Source organism: Propithecus coquereli, unplaced genomic scaffold (assembly GCF_000956105.1).
Source record: "Propithecus coquereli isolate 6110/MARCELLA unplaced genomic scaffold, Pcoq_1.0 Scaffold177, whole genome shotgun sequence".
In the NCBI taxonomy this organism is placed as follows: domain Eukaryota; kingdom Metazoa; phylum Chordata; class Mammalia; order Primates; family Indriidae; genus Propithecus; species Propithecus coquereli.
The window spans coordinates 236,682-252,115 of NW_012142412.1; the positions used below are offsets into that span (position 1 = coordinate 236,682).

At 42.6% G+C, this 15,434-nt stretch overlaps 1 protein-coding gene across 1 annotated transcript in view; it reads left to right on the top strand.

The window, feature by feature from the left end:
- Positions 1–15,434, top strand: part of TAF3 (TAF3 RNA polymerase II, TATA box binding protein (TBP)-associated factor, 140kDa) — a 179,118-nt gene that overhangs the window by 131,396 nt on the left and 32,288 nt on the right. The window contains exon 3 of the mRNA XM_012642186.1: positions 2,558–4,368. Coding sequence (XP_012497640.1) covers positions 2,558–4,368 — 1,811 coding nt within the window. The remainder of the gene's footprint in view (positions 1–2,557; positions 4,369–15,434) is intronic.

The window sequence follows — 15,434 nt, forward strand, 5'->3', positions numbered from 1 at the left end:
AAAACATTTGGCAGAGTGAAAAGTTCCTTTTTACTATGGCAGTTTTTGCTTTGGTTGAATAATAACATTCACATTTTAGTGAATCTATTTGAAAAATATGAAAGAAAAATAGAGTTGTTAATAGTGGATGTGAATCTTTACCAGTAAGTTAACATTTTTTTGGAAATAAGTATTTCCACACTGGTTTAAGTGTGATTCTTCATGCCTTTGTTGTTGTTAGTGTCTTTTTTTTCCTCCTAGAAGTATAGAGGTTATATCTTAATTTATGTTATTCTTTGATGAGTGACAATGCTATTAATCATAACATATACTTTTGAATAAATTCTCACACAAGAGAAAAATAAATCAAATGTCATATCACTGTTAACTTTAGCCAAATTTTAGCACAAGCGAAAAAGACGACTCTGGTTTTGTGAATAATTCCTTACTATTCCTTTAGCAACATGAGCATTAATACTTATCCAGAACTATCTTCCCTTACTTAAATCTCCATTATCCTTAAAAAGTCTACCCAGCAGCTCTCAGCTGCTTTCACTGGAGGACAGAGTTATTAGGGCAGACGGCTGAGGTGACATCCATTTGACCTATAGATGCTAACTCTGCACTTGTGCTGTTGCTGTATGGTTTTACAGAGATTATGGGGAGGAGAATTGTTGTTTGCTTTTTATAATCTTCTCAAAAGGGTTGTAAGGTTAACTTTACAACGTATATCTCTGTTACTGACCAGTATTATTATTCAGAAGTTTGAATATTTACCTCCAATTAACAGTTTTCACAGTGCTGTCAAGGTAACTGATGCTAATGTCCCCATCTTCTAGATCAAGGGTTAGGGTTAGTAGGGCACTAAGGAGTTGAAGAACTTGTTTAAAATCTCACAGATAATAATCAGTTTTCCTTGAAGTGTTTTTTCCTCCAATTTTTGTTTATCACATATGTACAGAAGAGTCCTTTCCTCCAGTTTCAAAATACTGCTGCCCAGTTGGCGTCACTGACTAAATGTTCATACAGTTCTGTGTCTCAGGATTGAGCTAATAGCCATTGCCCTCTATTTCCTTATCTCCTGTTTCTGTTGATCACTACGCTAATCATTGACCAGGGCTCAGAGCCTTGAAACTGTTCGAGTCCTTCCTCAACTCCTACACCCGATCACTTATCTGCTGCTACCTGCCCAACTCCAGAATACTACTTATCTCTCTCGTTCGTTCGGTACCACTATTCTAGTCCAGCGCATGTCGCCTCTTGGCCTTCATCATTCCAGAAACCCCTCACTTGCCCCCTCTCCCTAGGAGTCTAATACATTACTTCCATCCCCATCCTTCCTGTACATCCCTGCCAGGGTGGCTTTCCCGGCACATACCCCAGTCATCTTCCTCTGTTGTCCAAAGCCTTCACTAGACCCAAACTACCCTTGGAATAAAGATCATGTTTCTTTTTGTGGAATTCTAGGATCTGGATGCAATTTTACTAAACTTACTTTCTACTGCTCCCCATCCTGCACCCTACTTTCCAGACAAATTATTTTCTGGTTCTTAAGCACTTCCTGTATTCCACCTCCATCTCTTTGTCATCTGACCCTTCCTCCTGGACTTGACCACTCCCAGTCTCCAAGATTCCCAAACACCACATAATTACTCCAGCCTCCCCTGCCTGCTTGACCTTGCGGTCTCTCCTCTGGCCTGCTGCAGCACTTTATCTGTCTGTGGCACTAATCACTCTCTATGGGTTAGACACATCCATTATTCCCCCACTAAACTGTGAGCTCTTTTAGGTTATGATTTATTTCTGATTTATTCCAGTAGCTCCTTCAGCCTTTATCACTGTGCACTATATGTGAATATGTGTGGGAAGAAATAATCTGATCTTACAACAACTCAGCCACGGAGGCAGGCAAGTAACATTAACTCCTTTTGAAAGGTCAGGAAACAGGCTCAAAGAGGTTAAGAGATTCCCTGCGGCCTGTGGCTCTGAAGTGCCAGGACTCTAGCTGAAACGCCACTGTTTTGAATGCTAAGCCAAATGTGCTCCGTTGTACTGTACTGCCTCTGCAAGTTGCTCACAGCAAACAAGCAAAGTAGAAGACATAAGCAGTATGTGAAATGTGTCCAGAGAATTGAAATTTGTCATAAACATCCTAAACAAGTTTGCCTTTCTGTCATTTCTGAGGGTAGTAGTCATATAGTAACCCATCTCTTAATTTTCAGAGGCGGGGTGTGTGTGTATGTACGTGAGGGGAGATGGAAAGAGAAAGACACTGTCTACTCACATAGGAAAAGAACCAAGTAGGGAAACAGGGGAAGACAAACAGGAAATGCATAGCAAACTCCAGACCCTAAAGTCAGGGCCAGACGGCTGGAAAGGACAATATCAGTTTGCACACCTGCCGCCACTGGTGGCCACTCCTAGGAGAATGATGGCGCACCAGTTTGGAAGATCCACGGAAACTTACTGCTTTGCTCTCTAAATCCTGCAAATAATTTCCCTTCTTTCCTGGAAGTATTGTTTTTACTTGTTCCGTTTTGTTACAGGCAATAACGCTTCTTTTCTCTTCCTTTACCAGAGGAAGAAGAGGAGCAGGTGCCCACCGACGGGGGCACCTCAGCAGAAGCCATGCAGGTGCCCCTGGAAGAAGACGACGAACTGGAGGAGGAGGAAATTATTAACGATGAGAATTTCCTGGGTAAGAGACCGCTGGACAGTCCCGAAGCTGAAGAAATGCCCGTCATGAAGCGGCCGCGGCTGATGAGCGCGAAAGGGGACAGCGCAGACGTGGTGCTGCTGGAGGCCCGGGAGCCCCTCAGCTCCATAAACACGCAGAAGGTTCCGCCCATGCTGTCGCCCGTGCACGTGCAGGACGGCGCGGAGCTCGCCCCCGCCTCCCCGGAGCCGCCCACGTTGGCTCCCGTGGCGAAGGCGCAGATGCCCGGCGCAAAGCCCTTAGAAGCCAAGGCGTTCGCGCCGAAGACAAAGACGAAAGCCGGTTCTCCAGGACAGAAGACGAAGTCGCCTAAAACCACCCAGCCACCAGCAATGGTCGGAAGTCCTATCCGGTCACCAAAAACTGCATCCAAGGAGAAGAAGTCGCCAGGGCGTTCCAAGAGCCCCAAGAGCCCCAAGAGCCCCAAGGCTATGACTCCGGTGCCCCCCGTCCCCGCCAGACCGGAAACGCCAAACAGGACTCCTTCCGCCGCGGGCAGCGAGAAGGGCGGTAGAGAGCCGGTCCCCGCGAAAGCCGCGCCGCCGCCCGCGGACGCCGCGAAGCCGAGCGGCGAGAGCCAGCCGAAAAGGGCTGCGGTGGCGGACAAGACCATCGACGACTCCATCGACGCCGTGATCGCCCGAGCCTGCGCCGAGCGAGAGCCCGACCCCTTCGAGTTCTCTTCCGGGTCGGAATCCGAAGGGGACATGTTCACCAGCCCCAAGCGGATTTCAGGGTCGGAGTGCGCCCCTCCGAAGGCGCCCGCCTCCGCCAACAGCGTCGCCAAGTCGGGCCCCGCGCCCCTGCCCCCGCCGGGCGGCGCCTCCGGCTCCGACCACTCGTGGACCATGGACGCCTCCATCGACGAGGTCGTCCGCAAGGCGAAGCTGGGCGCGCCGCCCCACCTCGCCTACGGCTCCTCGCCCTCCGCGTCCCCTCCCACCCCCGAGCCTCCGCCCAGGGCGCACGAGGAGAAGAGCAAGCCGCCCTCCTCCGGGGAGGTGAAGAGGAAGTTGAAGAAGGAGCTGAAGACGAAGATGAGAAAGAAGGAAAAGCAGAGAGACAGGGAGCGGGACAAGGACAGAAACAAGGAGAAAAGCAGAGAGAAGGACAAAGCGAAAGAGAAGGAAAAGGAAGCGGGCAAGGAAGCAAAGTACCCCTGGAAGGAGTTCCTTAAAGATGAGGATTCCGATCCCTACAAGTTTAAAATAAAAGAATTTGAAGATGTGGACCCAAAAGTGAGATTGAAAGACGGAATTGTGAGGAAGGAGAAGGAGAAGCATAAAGATAAGAAAAGAGACAGGGAACGGGGCAAGAAAGATAAAGAGAAAAGAGAAAAAGAAAAAGTTAAAGAGAAAGGGAGAGAGGAGAAGATGAAAGCGCCGCCAGCCCCCCTGGTGTTGCCCCCGAAAGAAATGGCCCTGCCCCTGTTCAGCCCGGCCGCCGCCGCCAGGGTCCCCGCCATGCTGCCCTCTTTGGCGCCCATGCTTCCAGAAAAACTGTTTGAGGAGAAAGAGAAACCCAAGGAGAAGGAAAGGAAGAAAGACAAAAAGGAGAAGAAGAAAAAGAAAGAAAAGGAGAAGGAAAAGGAAAAGAAAGAGAAGGAGCGGGAGAAAGAGAAAAGAGAAAGAGAGAAGAGAGAAAAAGAAAAGGAGAAACACAAGCATGAAAAAGTAAGCAGTTTCTCATTTTCGGCACTCTCTGAACAAAGTCCTAGCGGAAAATGCAGGTAAACAAAGCCAGCAATTCTATCTGTATCTGGGATGTAAACCGCCCATCGCTTTTAAATGAAAATATGTTGGTAATGAGGTTACAGAATTTGATTTTAATTCTGAAACCCATAAACTTGTAATCAAGCCCTGTGTACACTAGAAGATGTTAAAAATTCATAGCCTAAGAGGAATCTAATCACAGACTATAAACTCTCTATTAACCATACTAATCTCTGGCAGTTTTTAAAAATCTGTGATCTTAAACTGCGAATAATATTTTTTGCTAATTATCAAGTCTGCTACATAATATTTTGTACCCAAATATTAGGTGCCCGAAACAGAAAGCATCCATTTCGGTAAGTGCAAAAACCACAGCACCATTTTAAGAGATGGCAAGGCCGGTGGAAGGGCTTGACTGCCGTCTGGGTTTTCTTTTCGGTGAGCCATTTTGGCGTGCATTTAGGATTGTGGCTGTCTACAGAGCTTTCATGAGCATCTCTTATTCCTTCCGTTTTCTGCTTTTATAAGATTAGGACACATTTCTGAGTATCTAGGCTCACCTGGCAGCCTGGTTGGTGGGCAGAAAGTGATTCCACGTAGCAGGAATGTTTTCCCACGTAGGTCGGTCAGACTTCATAGGGTACAGCCCGAGAGCTGGTGGAGACCCCTCCGCAGTGTTGTCAGAACCGGGACCTCAGTCCTGGGCAGGGGGTGTGACCTCTGCTTTCGTGGTTTGCTTTTCAGTCCGTGGTTCTCCAGGTTATGGACGCTGACTGGTTGATTTGAAATTTCTTTGAAACTGTCTAAAAAAGTATCTGTTGGTGGTTCCATCCCTAGAGCACCTTAGAGTCCTTTCCCTGCTCTCTAGAAGCTACCCTCTTTGTTTTGAGCTTGGCTACAACATAATACTCAGTAATTTTTCCCACACAATAAAATATGATGTATTTGACCTACAGCAGATAGTATTACTAATAATTTTGCAGCGTTTTTTACTTCAAACTTACCTGGAAAATTCATTTAGCTGACAGCAGTGACGTCAGCTCTCACATTTTTCTGCCTAACTCTATTCTCTCTTTGTCCCCCTTGGGTATTCTAAAATATGAGGAAATAGAATGAAAATTCTGGTTATCCATAACTGAACATTGACAAGTTAACGAGACATAGAAATCCAGCTCTTATTTCCACTTAAAAATCATTTCATCATTATATTATTATGTTATTTTTATACAGCACTTGTCAGGTTTTAAAGCATATCCACACGCCTTATTTTCTTCCCCTAACACAACTGTGACGTAGGTCTGGTGGGTATTATCATCAACATTTATGGACGAGAAAATGAGCCTGAGAGAGTGCCTTGCCCAAGATTAAGATCACACAACCAGCAAGAGCCAGGTCACTTACATCGCAGAGACTTCGCGTGTTGAGATGTTTATTGTTAAGAGACGTTGCCTGACAGCGATTAGTCATCTACCATCACGTACCCAGCAACTTGGCAGCTGAGTCCTCAGTGAATCCAACAGGGTACTGTTGCTTCATTGTCATCTTCGCTTCGGAAAGCCAGTGGAGTTGTTTCAGCAGCCTCCGTGAACTTGAGCAAAGCCCACCAGATGAGGTCCATGCCTTTGCTCAGCATCGGCCTGGCTTTGGGAAAGAAAAGTTCCTCAGACTAGCTTGATGGGAGGCAAAGGCTCAGTTACTAGTAGCACAGATTTCACCTGGCAGAAGAATACAAGTCCTCATATCAGTTCTGATGAGTTATGGATCAGAGAAGTGACAGAAGATAAAAAATTACAAAAGTCAGTTATAAGACCTTCAAAAATAATAAATAATATCGTCTATAGAGTTAGACCCAAGTTCAAATCCTGACTTTCGTGAAATTGGGCAAATTGCTTCTATGAGGATTACATGAGATACCATACTAGCAAGACGTGCTTGGGACTGTAACCGACACATATGTAAATGCTCACACATGGACATGGTGGTGGTTCATGTTGGATCAACCTATAAAATGTAACGAAACCTAGAGTTCACTGCTTCATTGGACCATGCTAGCTAACCTACGTCAGTGTGGGTGAGTCAGCTGTTGTTAACAGGAAAGAAACAGGCCCATGGCAATGCCATTGCCAAGGAGTAGAAATTGGGATATCAACATAAACGATGAGATTTGTCTTTTTTCAACCCCTCTTAATCCCTGCAGTATCAAGCCATATGAGTAAGCAAATGTATACCTGAAATCGGGTTACGGATGGTCCAAGAATTTTCTTGGGTATCCAGAGAAATAAGGCAACAAGTAGAAATAAAAATGAGGCACATCTAAGCTGCCACAAGAAAATATCTGCTGTCAAAGAAATGAAGGCCACAATTTCGTCCTCCCTTCGTGTCATCCTGAGCAACTCTTACAGACATTGACCCAGATCAGCAAGCCAGGAGCGGTTTTTTTTTTTTTTCCAATTTAAAAAGAAATCCCACGTTTATTTTGCCTGCTTATAAAGTTTTTACCAGCCATATCTACATTTACCAATACCAACAACCAATAAAGATATCATTAATTAAACAGGAATTTGCATCGCAGGTGGAAGGGACTTTGGCTTTGGAATCCAGCAGACCTGGAATAAGGTCTAGGACAAGTGTTTTAGCTTCTTTAATCCTTAAATATTTCACCTTTAAAGCAGCGATAATGATAACAACACTCAAAACAGCAAAGCAGCGATAGTTAACATTGAGTAACCACCATTGCTAAACACCATGCTAATAAGCAGTCTGTATGCGTTTAATTCCTTCTACAGCCCTCTAAGGTAGATACTGTAATTATTGTCACTTTAAGATGAGAATCTGAGGTGTAGAGAGATAAATAGACTTGTCCAAGATCACACAGCTAGTAAATGATTGAACGGGAGCCAGAATTTCAGCCCTGGCTGTCAGATGCTATAATTTATGGTCCTTACCACTGCACTTTCCTATATCGAGTTAAAGATGGGATGGGGCTGGGCGCAGTGGCTCAGGCCTGTAATTCAGACACTTTGGGAGGCCAAGGCAGGGGATCGCTTGAGCCCAGGAGTTGGAAACCAGCCCAGGCAACATAGTGACATCCCATCTCTATAAAAAATAAAATAAAATAATTAGCTGGGTGTGGTGGCACAAATCTGTAGTCCTAGCTACTTGGGAGGCTGAGGCAGGAAGATTGCTTGAGCTCAGGAGTTCAAGGGTGTAGTAAGCTATGATCATGCCACTGGGCGATAGAGTGAGGCCCTGTCTCTAAAAATAATAAATAAATACAATTTTTTAAAAAATGGGATAAGTGAAATAATGTATGCAAGGCGGTGAGTGACACGTCAGAAGGCCAGATCATTTTTCTACTAGTGACGATAATCCAAAGAATGGTGATTCATTCATGAGCTTTTAGTTCCCCTTTGTGGGCAGTCACACCTTAGCGTTAGGAGTGTGGTCTGTCACTTATTTAAAATAGAGCCACACTATCTTTTTATAAAAGACACATTAAGAGCAATTACGTTGACCAGTTGCAAACATAGCCATAATAGTTTTAGCAGTGATAAACCTAAGTTAGTACATTTTAGGGCAGTTTAAAATTTTTGTTAAAATATTTGTTTCCGTGCATCACAGTGTATCTATTGCATGACTTAATTTATTTCAAACTGTTGATCTTTGGGGTTTAGATGAGTGTACAGGATTATTTTAATTAAAATTCCTCTTGATATTTTAAATGTTTTTTGGAGAAAAGATCATTGTGAAGAAATAACTACATCTTGTTTTTGTTAGTGGAATTGGACAGTTGTGCCTGTAATCTTAAATAGAAGGGTAAACCAAAATCCATCTGTCCAACTTGGGAATATGTTTTTATATTTTATTATACTCTTACTCAAATATAATCTGGAAAGGAACAGTGGAATTTCACCCAATAATTGATGACATCACCATCTGTGGATAAATAGGCTCGTGCGGGCCCACAGAGAGCCTGGGCTTTGGCAGCCCCGCTGACCTGCGTGGACCTTCTAGCTCTGCCAGATCCTCCTGATTCATCACGCTCCCTCAACCTCTCGGACTCTCTGCTTCCTTCCTCCGTCTCCTTCCTCCCATTCAATACCGGGAAGAGACAGCATCATTTTAAGGTATAGATTACCTCTGTGTAAAAACAGTAGTCTCATATCTTCTCTAAGAATATTTTGGCTTAAAACGCCTTCTCTTCTGCCTTCTCATGGAAAACATCAAATGATTAAATTAAATGTGTCATTTAATTAAGATGGGTAGATGACTGTGACAATTCAGAATTTTCTTGCAAATAACCAATGATGTTGATAATCAACCCATGCATAATTGAGAGTTGTTTATAATGGAAAACCCGTAAATTCTACAGAGCGTTCTCAACATTTTTATCCTATTGATTGATAAAGTGTTTTGCTTGAGCCGACACTGGCTAGCGAGTGAACCAACCTGGACAGCAGATGGTATTAGCAGCCAGCACTTCTCGAGCGTGTGCAAGTGCCAAGTCTCACCAGAATTCGATCATCTAATTCTCCCAGCAGTGCTGAAGGTTTGGTATTGTTGTTGTGTCTTACAGTTGAGAAAACTGTGCGTGGAGAGGTTTGTTAACTTGCTGCAGCCAGTGAGGGGAGCTGGCCCAGGTCTGCCTGCCCAAAGTCTGTGTTCTTGACTGCCCGGAAAGGCCTTGGCAGGCGCGTCACCGCACTCTACGTTGCTGCACCCACGTGAGGGGGTGTGCATGAGAGGCATGAGAATGGTTTGACACTCGAGAGTGAGGTGACAGCAGGATTTTACACAGTTTTGGTTGTTGAAGAGACCTTAAAGAGCTCCTCTTTAACCGCCATGTTTTAAAGAAGAGGAAGGGGATGTCCTCACTTTAATGACTTTAATAATCAGAACAATTAAAATGTTTAATGTGTCTTTAATCTATCCCCAAGTCTTATAGGATTAGCCATCAAATGATCTTTTATTCTTTAAAGAGTAATAAATAGTCTTACTGGTTTGTGCCTTTAACAAAAGGCTCGCATCTCTTTTCCCTTCTGTTTGAAGTGATATAGTCTCATTTCAAGTCTTTCCTCATCGGCCGTCATCATTAGCTAGCGAAATAAAGAGTTTTTAGTAAATAACCCAGTAAAAGGGGGAAAATAGTCCCTTCCTGTTTCTCATAACTGTCTGTTCCCAGAGGGAACCGGTAACTTAAAGTTTAAATGAGTGTTTGAGCTCGTGGAGGTTTACCCACGGCCGCCTCCCAGCCTTCACGTGAACGAACTCAGCGCTCACCGAAAGCCAAGTTCTGGTTCAGTCGTCCGAGTGGGATAGCACTTGTTACACTTAACCACAACCACACAACTTCTGTCTTTTTAATATTTTAAATAGTTTATCAGAGTTTAGTTGGAGTACGTTCTAAATGGAAATAATGTGAAGACCTTAATTGCTAAGAAATACAACAAGATGGTTTCCAGCCATAGTCCAGCATCCCAAATGTTAAGTTATTAAATTCAGCTTTCATCAGTACTATTTATGGGTTTTTTCTGCCATATCAGCATAGATGGGAATCTGAACTAGTGCTTGCTGAACTTCCTCTACCTTAGCTAGTACACATATTTTTTTTTAATGAAAGGCATTTAACATTAAAAAAAATGAAAAACCCGGACAGATTATACTGACAAAGCTGCCCATTACCTTTGCAGAAAGTCCCTGTCAAAAGATAAACTTTAAAGCTGGAATGCATGAAAGAGTTCCAAGATAGAATTTAAATTTGAACTGATTCTTTATAGATAAGCTTTTTAAAAATCCACCTCTTTGCTTCAAGTCAGGATTTTAAAAATAAATTTCCCCTTTAAATCTCTTGAGCGATTTTCATTTTTTGCAAGGCCGCACTGCTGGTGTCCTGGAAAAATGGAGAGTTAGAGCTTTATCAGTTGGTGCCCCGAGGTATGTGGCAAAGAAGCTAAATCCTTGAAGATTAACAAAAAAAATGCAGCACATGGCAATAAGGGGCTTATATGACTACTAGTATTAGTTCAGGTGAAAGAAGTATTGCTTATACATAAAACTGGACAAATCCACTGACAATGTATTTTTAGTTAGCTACAAAGGAGTCTTACATTGCTGGACTTTACCTCTTTGGTGAATTGGGAAGCTTAGTAATCCACTGTAAATGCTCTTCTGCGTGCCCCAATTCTCAGCATTACTCCAAAGTGCTGTTCTTTTATTTTAACCCTTAAAAGCTAACGTTGGCCCCAGATTTTGGCTTTGTGCCATTTAGAGATGGCATTAGCTGTAGTGTCCAAGCAATTGAAGTCATTGTCATTTAATTTGTTGTTTTCTGGGAAGTACACATGAGAAATTATTTTATGATTGTAGGAAATATCTCCCATGTTTTTATTTTGGTAGACGTTCAGATAATGGAAATGAAAATCTGGGAAGAAATTTTTAGTTAGAAATTATGCTTTTGATATATTATTAGCATTCTTGTTAATCTTTTTCTACACTTCATCAAAGTTTCTCAAGTTAAATCTTATTTAACTTCTTTAGGAATGAAATTAAGGTTTTTAAATGGTTTTTAGATAGGGTTGCCATCTGTCCTGGGTTGCCTGGGACGATACCAGTTCACACCCATTAGGTGGTGTAATTAGTAGCTCCCCCATCCACTGTCGGAGGCATCTCTGTTTGGATGACATGGCCACGGTAAGGACAGGTACAGCTTTGAGCTGAGGTAGCAGGTACTGAATCATTCATTCATTCAACCACTTGTTGCCTTCAGGGCACATTGATACCATTTTTAATCTGACTTACAAAATGTATCTCCATTTTTGTTTGCTTATTTTTTACATATTGTATCATTTCCTTTTTTTTTTTTTTTAAACAGTAGGTCATAATAGACCCTATCTCAGTCCCCTTGCCCTGCCAAGCCATTGAAGACAGTCTCAAAAACCCAGGTAGTTCTGCTGAATGGAGGAGATGCCAAAGTTAGGCTCAATTTCCATGTAAACTAGTCAGCCTTGCAGAGAGGGAAAAATATTTTACAACTAACACTAGCTATCTCACAAGTGTGTATCATTTATCATAAGAGACATTGGCAAAAAAGGGGAACAGCTCCATGCGGGACATGCGTTACCAAAAAAAGGGCACAAAATACGTGTCAGAGAGTGAAGGAACAGTGTAGTAGGACAGAAGGAAGTCGGTGTCAGGAGACCTGGATTTGGGCATTTATTCACCAACTTTGTACCTCTGGACAAACCACTTACTCTTTCTGAACCCTCATAGCATGGGGATAATGATACTATCCGTACCTACCATACAGAGCTGAGGGGATAACGTTGGATCATGTATACAGGACACGTTGCCTTAAGTGCTATACGAGTGTGAGTTAAAATTGTCACGTATCGTGGCAACAGAAACAGGCCAAACACACAATGGAAAGCAAAATAATAGTAAAGCAGGATTTCTTTTTAAGGCAGGGCAAACAGCTTTATTTTTAAATAGAGCTTAAGAAAAGGTTATTTGAATCCTTAAATAATAGTATTGTAAGTTGAAGAAATAAGAAATATTGTTCCTAATAGCTCATCACTTATGAATATGTAACGCTAAATTTTTTTAGAATCGAGGGATATAGGAGGAACTTTATGTAATTTTCATTCTCTGAATCAAAATGACTGCATTCAATCCCAGTTTCAAACTTACAGTTGAAACCATGGATAGGGATGGGATCACTGAAGAAACTGTAGAACGACAAGAGGTCAAGTGCAAATAGGGGACCTTGTAAAGGAGAAAGGAGCAGCATGGCAAGACCTAGGATGGGAAAACATGCCGGGACACTAGGGAATTGGCATGGATTGAGGAATGAATAAAAATGAGGAAACAGACAATGACGTGAAGACTGAAAAATGTGAGCGGTTATCAGCTACAGGTTGAACGGAAGGTAAAAATTTTTTTAAAGATAGAGTTGAGGGCAGGGCACGGTGGCTCACACCTGTAATCCTAGCTCTCTGGGAGGCCGAGGCGGGCGGATTGTTTGAGCTCAGGAGTTCGAAACCAGCCTGAGCAAGAGCGAGACCCCTCTCTACTAAAAATAGAAAGAAATTAATCGGACAACTAAAAATATACAGAAAAAATTAGCCGGGCATGGTGGCGCATGCCTGTAGTCCCAGCTACCTGGGAGGCTGAGGCAGGAGTATCGCTTGAGCCCAGGAGTTTGAGGTTGCTGTGAGCTAGGCTGACCCACGGCACTCTAGCCCGGGCAACAGAGTGAGACTCTGTCTCAAAAAAAAAAAAAAAAAGAGTTGAGCACATTTAAACGTGAGATGAAAATAACTAATGGAGAGACTGACAATGTTGTAAACAAACAAGCTGGTGACGGAGGAGGGTTCTTTAGAAGACCCGAGGAGATGGACTCTGGCGTGGTTGTGGATGGAAGGGGGTTGGCAAGTCTGCAGGGAGCTGGAGGAGCTCTCCTGCCTCAGCGTGTTTCCTGTGGTGGAGGGTGAGCGAAAGGGGAAAGAGCTCCTGGGAAGGGTCTTGAAAGAGGTAAGCATTTGAAACCATTGCTTCATGTCCATGCTTCCAGTGTACTTAAGCACTTACCGTCACCCCCTGTGGTGGGCACTGGGAAATAGCAGTAAACAAAACAGCAAGGTCTCTGCCCTTATCTGAGTGAGCTGGTTAAAGTTTTTAAACATTTTCTTTGGTGTCAGTGCTCTGGATGGTGGCTTTAGATCGGTCCTTGACATGTAGTGGGATAACTGGGAGGCCAGATTGTTGGGGGTACTTGCAGGATAAGTTCTTAATTCCACAAATATCTGTTGGGCACCTCCTGTGTGCCAGGCACCGTTCAAGAAAATGGTCAAAGCAGATCTTGAGTGATGGTGGATTTAAAAAAAAAAAAAAAACTCTAGGAAGAGACGGGTAAACACATATGAGAAAATAGATTTGATCCATGTATAATATATTGACTTTATAATGTAATATATTGAGCATTATTTCATATATTCATTCCCCTTTAGAACCACTACACTGTTCTGTTATGATTTAATTCTTAAGCTTAGAATACATAAATCAGTGGTTTGCAACTAGTTGTCAGTGACTAGCAGTGACCTACTTGCTTACAGTACCCCGAGACCAGGGATGGTAAACATCTGGCAGTATTTGGGACAGTCCCATACATCAAAGAACCATCCCACCAAAAACGCCACTCAAACCCCCATGGAAAAACTCTGATATAGATAATAATTTGGAACTGCAGAGCTTCTATTTAGTTTTTCATTCAGCATATTTATTGTAACATAAGATCTCCAAACCAAAAATTGTAAAGATACTCTTTAACATCATACTTAGTTTGTATATTCCCTTTCTGACTAATATCTCAAATATTTGTGAGGTCTTCAACTTATTGAGCAGTCACTGCATTCGCTGAGAATCCTTTCTAAAAAGAGAACATATTTTTTTTTTCTTTTACAACATTTCAGATTGTTTTACTTCTAACCAAAAATGTAATAGTTTAATGCACACTTCATCAAAGTTTCTCAAGTTAAATCTTATTTAACTTCTTTAGGAATGAAATTAAGGTTTTTAAATGGTTTTTAGATAGGGTTGCCATCTGTCCTGGGTTGCCTGGGACGATACCAGTTCACACCCATTAGGTGGTGTAATTAGTAGCTCCCCCATCCACTGTCGGAGGCATCTCTGTTTGGATGACATGGCCACGGTAAGGACAGGTACAGCTTTGAGCTGAGGTAGCAGGTACTGAATCATTCATTCATTCAACCACTTGTTGCCTTCAGGGCACATTGATACCATTTTTAATCTGACTTACAAAATGTATCTCCATTTTTGTTTGCTTATTTTTTACATATTGTATCATTTCCTTTTTTTTTTTTTTTAAACAGTAGGTCATAATAGACCCTATCTCAGTCCCCTTGCCCTGCCAAGCCATTGAAGACAGTCTCAAAAACCCAGGTAGTTCTGCTGAATGGAGGAGATGCCAAAGTTAGGCTCAATTTCCATGTAAACTAGTCAGCCTTGCAGAGAGGGAAAAATATTTTACAACTAACACTAGCTATCTCACAAGTGTGTATCATTTATCATAAGAGACATTGGCAAAAAAGGGGAACAGCTCCATGCGGGACATGCGTTACCAAAAAAAGGGCACAAAATACGTGTCAGAGAGTGAAGGAACAGTGTAGTAGGACAGAAGGAAGTCGGTGTCAGGAGACCTGGATTTGGGCATTTATTCACCAACTTTGTACCTCTGGACAAACCACTTACTCTTTCTGAACCCTCATAGCATGGGGATAATGATACTATCCGTACCTACCATACAGAGCTGAGGGGATAACGTTGGATCATGTATACAGGACACGTTGCCTTAAGTGCTATACGAGTGTGAGTTAAAATTGTCACGTATCGTGGCAACAGAAACAGGCCAAACACACAATGGAAAGCAAAATAATAGTAAAGCAGGATTTCTTTTTAAGGCAGGGCAAACAGCTTTATTTTTAAATAGAGCTTAAGAAAAGGTTATTTGAATCCTTAAATAATAGTATTGTAAGTTGAAGAAATAAGAAATATTGTTCCTAATAGCTCATCACTTATGAATATGTAACGCTAAATTTTTTTAGAATCGAGGGATATAGGAGGAACTTTATGTAATTTTCATTCTCTGAATCAAAATGACTGCATTCAATCCCAGTTTCAAACTTACAGTTGAAACCATGGATAGGGATGGGATCACTGAAGAAACTGTAGAACGACAAGAGGTCAAGTGCAAATAGGGGACCTTGTAAAGGAGAAAGGAGCAGCATGGCAAGACCTAGGATGGGAAAACATGCCGGGACACTAGGGAATTGGCATGGATTGAGGAATGAATAAAAATGAGGAAACAGACAATGACGTGAAGACTGAAAAATGTGAGCGGTTATCAGCTACAGGTTGAACGGAAGGTAAAAATTTTTTTAAAGATAGAGTTGAGGGCAGGGCACGGTGGCTCACACCTGTAATCCTAGCTCTCTGGGAGGCCGAGGCGGGCG